Source organism: Chanos chanos, chromosome 2, assembly GCF_902362185.1.
Source record: "Chanos chanos chromosome 2, fChaCha1.1, whole genome shotgun sequence".
NCBI lineage: Eukaryota > Metazoa > Chordata > Actinopteri > Gonorynchiformes > Chanidae > Chanos > Chanos chanos.
Window position 1 is genome coordinate 6,478,226 of NC_044496.1, and position 8,518 is coordinate 6,486,743.

The 8,518-nt window shown below is 41.9% G+C and overlaps 1 protein-coding gene across 3 annotated transcripts; it reads left to right on the forward strand.

Moving 5' to 3' along the window:
* The first annotated feature begins 226 nt into the window (after window positions 1-226).
* aktip (akt interacting protein) lies at window positions 227-7,490 on the forward strand. 3 transcript variants are annotated; one of them, XM_030765751.1, is made up of 10 exons: window positions 227-314; window positions 1,547-1,651; window positions 3,201-3,409; window positions 3,563-3,627; window positions 3,763-3,863; window positions 4,600-4,688; window positions 4,873-4,971; window positions 5,264-5,371; window positions 6,327-6,387; window positions 6,693-7,490. In XM_030765751.1, the coding sequence occupies exons 2-10, from the start codon at window positions 1,610-1,612 to the stop codon at window positions 6,798-6,800; spliced, it is 882 nt and encodes a 293-aa protein (XP_030621611.1). In that variant the 5' UTR covers window positions 227-314; window positions 1,547-1,609; the 3' UTR covers window positions 6,801-7,490. The 3 variants fall into 3 exon arrangements, with proteins under 3 accessions (XP_030621611.1, XP_030621613.1, XP_030621612.1); XM_030765753.1 differs by having other exon boundaries at window positions 6,327-6,432; window positions 6,693-6,780; XM_030765752.1 differs by lacking the exon at window positions 227-314 and adding an exon at window positions 909-935.
* Window positions 7,491-8,518: the final 1,028 nt, after the last annotated feature.

An 8,518-nucleotide genomic window follows, 5' to 3' on the forward strand; every position in this document is an offset into this window, starting at 1 on the left:
TTTGAGGTAATTACTTCTCAACGCGATAATAAAAGTTACATTCAGTAGACCACAAAGTTGCACTTTTTTTTTGCAATCTGGGACCAATCGAGGTTTCTCACAATTCCAGCCCCACCTTTGGCAACGGCAGACCAATCAAAACGCATAATCTTATCCCACATGATTGACAGGGGAAATGCATCAATAGGTTTTCACGTGTTTTGCTATAAACCAATGACCGAAAACTAGTACATTCCGTAAGGTTTTTGTTGAAGGAACAGGGTTGGGAAAACTTGTCAGCAATAAATATGCCCGCCACCTAGGCGTCTGACTTGGTAAGTTTAAAAACTGTAACACGTGTGATTTTTGAACAAAGGGAGTTGTTATAAATAAGTGCTGAACAATACCGTTTTGTCCAGATGTGTGTTGAAGCTAAACTGTTGTGTTTACGATAGCTAACGTTTAATGTTGAGACAAAACGTCATTTCGAATTATACCAGACTGAAAATTCAGCTTTCCACTCATTTAACAAATTACGTGCAAGATTGCGTCAGTTAGTACACACTTCATGGATACTGGTATCATTTCAAACAGCTATTAAATTAAATATGTTGCCCTACTTGAGCATAGCAGACTAGACTGCTGGCTTCATTTGTTTTTGGTGAGAAGTTGATGGCCAATCATATACGCGCTCCACAAGGTTTCGAGCCTTTAAACCAATCAGAAGTCTTCTGACGAAGCATGGCCCATCCCCAATCAAGGTTGTTTGAGCCTAAGGTATTTTGCTGTGAGATTACTTAGGTTAGCTAAGTTAGCTAGGTCTCTCGCATTTAGCCTTATATTCCGATATCTGGTTAACCTTAAGGTAACCATAGAGTTCAAGGAACTGCGAGGGATCTGCGAAGAGTCGCAATGTGATCTCATTGTCTGGAAAAGTGGTTTTATTTCCTAAGAATGTAAGTGTTAAAAAAAACGCCTTTAAAAGCCGTCCGTGCGAAATGTGAGCACTGTGTTCTGCACTGTGGCCAAGTTAAAACGTTAACCTAGAGTTAGCTGCTAAATATGCCCGTCTAGTTCGCTAGCTGACATTAGCAGTGTACCTAGTGAATCGTAATTTTAGAATATTTTTGCGCTAGCACCTGGTGGGGAGCCACTTAACCAGTGTCGCAAATATTTGCTCAGGCCAGTGCTTCTACTTGGTGTATTTATTATTTAACCGGGGCGGCTAGGGAGCCACGTTAGCTATGTATGTTAATTGTATCCTCTGTTGTCCTACTGGCTGACATCTGTAAGCAAGTATTACAGCTTGATAAAATCAGCCTAATTAGTTCACAGTCTTTTGGCTTTTTCATACTGAAATTTTCCTTGCATTACGACTTGAAGCAATTGCGGTTGAAGAGCTGACAAAGTGGGTGACATCACACATTGAGAGAGGTCCACATTTACAGAAGCACTGTCAGCAGATCAGATGGCCAGCAGCTGTCATCCAGCATCGGGTTGCCCATTGTGTCGCTTCTGTGTGCTGGGACTGATCAGCATTTTGCTCTGTTTTCTCTTTAACCCTTAGTGAGACTTGCGGATGCCACAAGCCGGTGGAGACACGGACACACGTTTGATATCTCCATGAGTAATGAACCCATTCTGGAGCATGTCTACAAACGCTGGTCGTAAGGTATGTGATGTCACGGATGCTCTCATCACGGGATGTGCCTTTGCCAGAACATGACCTATGGTCACCTTGCCCAGTAGCAATTTTTTGACCTCTTGTTCATACACACTGCCACTGCATAGAAGTTTCCCTGTCACCTAAGACTGTATATTTCTTGAATGAGCGGTGACGTATAAACAAGCAATGAGTAAACTATTACCAGATTGTTGAGCTACCAGAGTGAACTGGATTTGCAGCCGCATTATCTTTCGCTAATCTTAGTGCCTCCGCGAGAACTTTTTTAGTCATAAGTCTTTGGCTTATTCTGTCTAGTGCATGAGTCCATAGCGTCAGGCTGTCATGTGACTTTAGACAGGAATGACATGCATTCTGAGCGGCAGAGATTAAAGGTACCGTCACATTGGTAAGTGCTCCTCTGAACTCGTGTGAATAGGTTTGCGTCTCTTCCTGACAGATCATGACTACTGTGCATGTAGGAAATGTTTTGTTATATAACAAACCTTTTCAATTAGATTCTTATGTATGGAGATGTTAGTTCTGCGGAACGACTGGTGCGGATTTTAGGTGGTACCTGCGTACATTTACATTTGTTCTTTTGTCAGACGCTTTTATCCTGACCTATAAAAGTGCATTCAGTTTGTCTTGCTCGTCATCAGTCCTGTGAGCCTAGACGAACTACTTGCCAGTTGTTTACTTGAAAGCGTAATGGAAGGCCTGGCAGTCCCACGCCTGTGTTACCACATGGGTGTGACCCAGCAGGTCTGTGGAGGTATGAGGTCTCTGTGCTGTCATGCCAGACCTGCTTACGCATGGGGCTGTGTCCCATCCGCCTGTCTAACCTCCTGCGATCTGTTCTGTGGCGGGTGAGGTCCTTAACCTCAGGCTCTCTATGCGCTGTGTGCCAGAGTTCAGGATTCTCCCTCATGTGCTGAAGAGTCTCTGGTGTTCAGTCCCATCCTGTGATCATTCCCGCCTCTCAGCCTATATACTTGGTGACAAAATTAGAAAACTTTCTGATATTGTCAGAAGAGATGCACCTGAACTGGAAGTCACACCTGGAGGGCTTTTTTCCCCCAGCTAAAACTGAACTTTTTTTTTTTTTTGGTTTGTTTGTTTCCCTTGTAAGGTGGAATGCTTCCTGCACATTCTTTTCTCTTTCGCTTTATTTTCCTGTCGTACTGTGAGCTGTATTTTGGTCGTCTTTTCCTCCGGTGGGGGACAGGAAACAGATGCAGACGGGGCCCTGTAATAGGAGATCCCCGGAGGCCTGTTAGTGGCGCTCCACACGTCACCCGTCTGCTGCTCCTCCGTGTCACTGTTCACCATCTCACTGGTGTCTGACTGGCTGCTTACGTCCATACCGGTGTCAGAGAGAAAAGAAAACCTAAGACAGTTCCCCATGTGTTAGGGATCCACATTCACACAGAATGAATCCCCCGGAAAAGTTAAAACTATCAGCCAAGTCCTCTTTTAACCACAAAAATTCACCTAATTCATCTTCAGCCATGTCACTTGACCGCTCTTTTTTTTTTATTTCCTTGACTGCTGACAGAGATCTGATAGTGAGGAACAGGGGGGTCAGGGGGAGCAGAGAGGCAGCCCGGCAAGGCCTCCTTTTGGGAAGAAACAGTTGCCGTCTATCCCTAAGAACGCACTCCCTATCAGCAAGCCTGCCTCTCCTGCCAATGCTGCTCAGTCTGCTAACGGCACACATGCTTCCTATGGGCCCTTCTACCTGGAGTACTCGCTGCTTGCCGAGTTGTAAGTTCACTCTCCACGTCTGTGGGAACAATTATCTTAATGAGGGAGGGAGGGAGGGAGCGCGTGTGTGTAAAGCTATACTATGCTGCATGTGATTTGTCCTGACATGCCATGTAAGTGATCTGATCTGACCACGTGGTGTGTGTTTTACAGCACATTGGTGATCAAACAGAAACTCCCAGGCATCTATGTGCAACCATCCTACAAATCTGCCTTAAGTAAGAGCCTGTCTTTCTTCCCTTCTTTTTCTTTCTCTCTCTCTCTCTCTCTCTCGCTCTCTCTTTGTGTCTTTCTCTCTGCCCGTTATGTACCTGTCTAAATGTAGTGTCTGTTTCTCCTCACCTCTTCCTCAGTGTGGTTTGGGGTGATATTCATTCGACATGGATTATACCAGGATGGTGTGTTTAAATTCACGGTGTACATTCCCGATAACTACCCTGATGGAGACTGTCCAGTGAGTATTCCACTCAGTTCTGACTCTCTCTCCACTGCTTCTGTGTTTACACAATACACTATTCCCATTTCACAACTGTAGGCCAGTGCCTTTGTTTTGACCTCCGTTTTCTGAGTAACCTTTCTCACACATTCATGCAAATGTACGAAACTACATTTATACAAATGTCAGTAGATTTATAAAGTATGACACTGATGTGAGTACATCTCAGTAGACGACATTTCCCACGCAGTGCTGTAGTGTGTTTTTTTTTTTTTTTGTCAGATAGAAGATTGGTTTCAGTTACCAGTGTCATCTAGTGTTCTGATGACTAATTAGGGCGTAGCATGGGAGATGGCTGTGGTGTTTTTTTTTGTTTTTTTTTTGACCAGCCTTGTTTCATGTTCAGTAGTCATCAAAAGAATGTGGGCGTGTGATCATGCAGTTGAAGTCATTATCTCCACGACGACGCTGATCACGTGCATTTTTGTAAATCTCAGGCCTGTTCTAGAACTCTCAGCCTTGTAAATGTTCTCAGAGAGAGCTGTTTTGTGGCCTGTAGAGCAAATAGTGACTGTAATCACAAATGGATGGCTACAGATGTGCCCCCCACCCCCCAAATATATGTTTCGGAGTTTGTAATGTTACCAAAGTGGTTCGAATGTGCTGCCAGACAGATAAGACCTTTGCACCTTTCTGGTCTGTGCTCAGCTCAGCTGTGTGTAATTTTCCATGGTTCTTTCTGATCTTTAATCAGAGAGTGGTGTTTGATATCCCTGTGTTTCACCCTCTGGTTGACCCTGTGTCAGGAGAGCTCGATGTGAGGAGAGCATTCACTAAGTGGAGGTCAGTGCCAAGATCCAGCTCATATTTTTACATTTTCCGACATTCAAAATAATATTCATAGGAACTTCGATCCTGCGACCGCTCATTTTTTCACCCTCTCTTTAAGGTTAAACTTCTGTATATGTGATTTGAGCAAGTGCCAGACAGTTTAAAGATCTAACTCAAAATTTTACTGTCCTTCCAGACGAAATCACAACCACATTTGGCAAGTTTTGATGTACGCCCGCACTATCTTCTACAAGATTAACACCATGGAGCCACTCAACCCAGAGGCTGCTGTTCTGTGAGTTACTCCCCTTGTTTGTGTTTGTGTGTTCGCGCGTGTGTGTGTGAGCTTTGTTCCACTGGTTGACTGCTGGCCTGTAATGCCAGTCTAAAGTGCTGTCAGCATTGGTTTCATGCGCACATTAAGCAGGAACTGAGGATTCCAAACTTATTGAAAAACTAAATCCAAGGTCTTGCATTTAGCCGTCTTGAGCCTCTGTGCTTGATTTGGCTGACCTTTGCCCTGCCACTGACCTTTGCCTTGTCACTCTTTTTGATTTTTGTTTTGTGTGGGTGTTTTTGTCCTCCAGGTACGAGAAGGATATTCAGCTATTCAAAAGCAAGGTGGTGGACAGTGTAAAACTATGCAACAGCCACCTGTTTGATCAGCCCAAGATAGAGGATCCATATGCAATAAGGCAAGTAACATTGTCTCTCCTCAGTCTGAGTTGACATTGTCTCTCCTCAGTCTGAAACAGAGATGTGCATCCCCATCACTGAGGCCGAGGCGATGCACATTTCGACGCGTTGCCAACGATCCCAATACATTAAAGATACACATGAATCAGCTACTAATGCGATACAGTACGACTCACCCCTATTGCGACGCGGTGCTGTTTGACACGATTCGATTCAACGCAATGCGATTCAAGGCGATACGATGCCATGAAAAAAGAATGCGCTATGCAATTCAGTATGGTACAGAGAGTTTGATTTTATTTCTTAAGCAGACAGCAAATCATAAATTAACTAAAGAAGTGCCGGACATGCCTCCAACTCAGGCGAGACTTGGCCGAGAGACTTGACGAGAATTGGCCTCTGACAGCAGTGGAGATGAGAAACAAGCCCGTTTGAGAAACAGTTTAGAGAAGAGGAATCAACCTAGACATAAAATTACTGGTCACGAATTATTGGTCACGTTTCTAAATCATAAAGGCTTAGAGCCTCTACTAATAATTATATATGAACACATTTTATCGATGCAAAGATGTTAGAAACTATGCCTCCCGAGTTCATCCCAAATTGCACACTCACTTTTTTTTAATCACGGCAATTGCGCCGTGAGCTTTTATGCCGGTGCACCGATGCGAATCGGTGAATCTTAACATCCCTAGACTAAAACAGTCTGAGTGACTGCCAACAAATCCACAAAGCCACTGGGAACTTGCCCCTCTGTCAACAAATTCTGCTGTTTCTCGCGCGAGTGTCTCGCTCGATATTAAAAAAAAAAAATCACTTCATGTTTAAAAAGAAAGCTACCTCTGCAAATCTGGGCGTGTGGTGTTACTTTAGGAATGAATGTAATTAATGACAAAAGGCTTCCGTTGTCTGTGTCACTTTTATGGGAAATATACTTGTATTTGTCTGTTTTAGTTTTTCTCCATGGAACCCAGCAGTCCACGATGAGGCAAAAGAAAGGATGTTCACACACAAAGTGAGTGCATGAAGTCTCCTGCCTGATCCCCCCCCAGACACACAAGTAAACATTTTTTTTTGTTTTTTAAACACATGTGGGATGTCTTTTTTTTTTTTTTTTAAATGCACGACTGATTGGTGTGCATGTTTTATGTTGACATGTTTACAGGGTTAGATCTGATAGAACATTACTTGTCGGGGACTCCTCAGTGTCCCAAAGGGCTTCTGTTTTAGAATGCAGCTCTTCATCTGTTGAGATATGGAGTGTCACTATGGTGATGGCATTTTACAGTGGGGTGTCTGTGTGTTTCCTCTTCACTCTAGAGGCGACCTGAGGATCACCAAAAAGGCATGCAAGTGACAGGACTTTCCTGGGTGAAGCCAGGATCCACCCAGCCCTTCAGCAAAGACGACAACTCCCTGCAGACCTGAATCTATTTTTTTTTTTTTTTGCAATCTCTGGCCACTAGAGGGAGGCACAGAGCTGGATTCATACCACAGTACCCCTGTTGCTGTCAGTAACCACAGAGAGTAGACTGCGAAGCAGCTTTATGGACTTCATTTCCATTCAATACACTTTGCTCAGCTTTAAAGAACATGGTAGACAAAAAAAAAAAAGACATTAGAACATAAACCTGGCACATGCTTCCCCTGTGTCAATCAACTTTGACTTAACTGGGTGGATGTCTTAGCAGCAACAAGGCTGGAATGTCATGGACTTGCATAGAGCTTATTGCTTAGGCTTGACGACGTTACTTGCACATCATTTTTTTTTTGTTTGTTTTTTGTTTTGTTTTCAGGTGCAACAGAACACCTCACAATAGTGTGTAAGCAACATATGTAAAAATGTCTTTTTATAAATGAAAGTAAAGATGAACTCAGTTCATTACAAATTCACAAAGAATGTTTTGTAGAACTCAGGAGGGCATGTTTTCAGTCTTACATCATTTTTTTTTTTTTTAAATGAGCTTTTAAATTTTCCTTCCATCCAAATTCAGTCAGAGTGACTTCAATCATAATATAATTTATCAAATGGGGAAATTAGATAACACCACACAGTTTTTAAGTAAAGATTTGTTTTGCTTTTTTTTTTTTTCCCCCTTTGCATTTTCAATGGATTAATGTGCTTTTTATTTTATTCCAAACATACTGTGTAATAAACTATTCTGTGTATTAAATTGTTTTAATATATATATAATGTTGGGCAAGGCATACACCATTTTAATTAAAAGACTAAGTTATATAAGCATTTTTCTCCATACTGTAATTCTCTGAAAATTCCATATCTCAGTGGAACACTAAAAGACTCCTGATATGTAAATAGTTGAGGTCTATGTTGACGTGACAAACCACTTGGAGGTTTATGTCGGTTGGTCCTCTGGTTATTTATATACAAATGTAAAATGGTAAGAAATCAGCTTTGCTTTCGTTTTGACTTGCTTCCTCTGTTAATGCGACTTTTTTTTTTTTTTTTTTTTTCCTTTTTGTAATTTCTGATCATGGTTTGTGTATTTTTTTTTTCTTTCTCTTTTCATGAATTGAGAATTCTGAAAGGTGGTGCGGTGTAAGCAGTGTGAGGTGTTTCTCTGAAAGCAAGTAAAATTAAAACTCAAAACTCTTGTCTTTTTCTTTCATTTATGGAGAAGAGGCAGACTGGCAGCGATTTTAATTTGGAACACAAAACCTCCTCGAAGGTTCATAATATGAGATCATGTCAAATGACAAAGGATGGGTTACATTGCGTTATGCAACTGTTTATTTTAATAGTTGAGTATATTACATGAAGCATTTGAAAGCACATGGAAGAACACAGAGTTAACTGTGGAAAAGACACACGCTGTGCTCTGAAAAACTTTGTGAATGAATCACCAGGATGGAGATGTTTTCATTCCTGGTAACTGCTAAACATATCAAAAAAGAATTGTCTAATTTATATGCCCTGGTACATACACTTTTTAATCCATTAGAATTATAGACCTTCTGCCAGACAAATAAATAACTGGAATAAAATTCTGTGTAGACTTAATACACCACAGTCTATCGCACTTTGTGTATCTCTGAGTCAGTGTTACTACAGAATGAGTTTGAGCAGCACTTCTCCTGTTAGACGAACCTTTCTGACACCCTGGCTACTGTACTACTAACCCAAT

Bases quoted from the DNA above. Each gene is read 5' to 3' on its own strand.
- aktip (XM_030765751.1), top strand. From the start codon at position 1,610: ATGAACCCATTCTGGAGCATGTCTACAAACGCTGGTCGTAAG. The intron at 4,689-4,872 runs GTCAGTGCCAAG...CTGTCCTTCCAG, and splicing joins AGAGCATTCACTAAGTGGAG to ACGAAATCACAACCACATTT. The intron at 6,388-6,692 runs GTGAGTGCATGA...TCTTCACTCTAG, and splicing joins AAAGGATGTTCACACACAAA to AGGCGACCTGAGGATCACCA.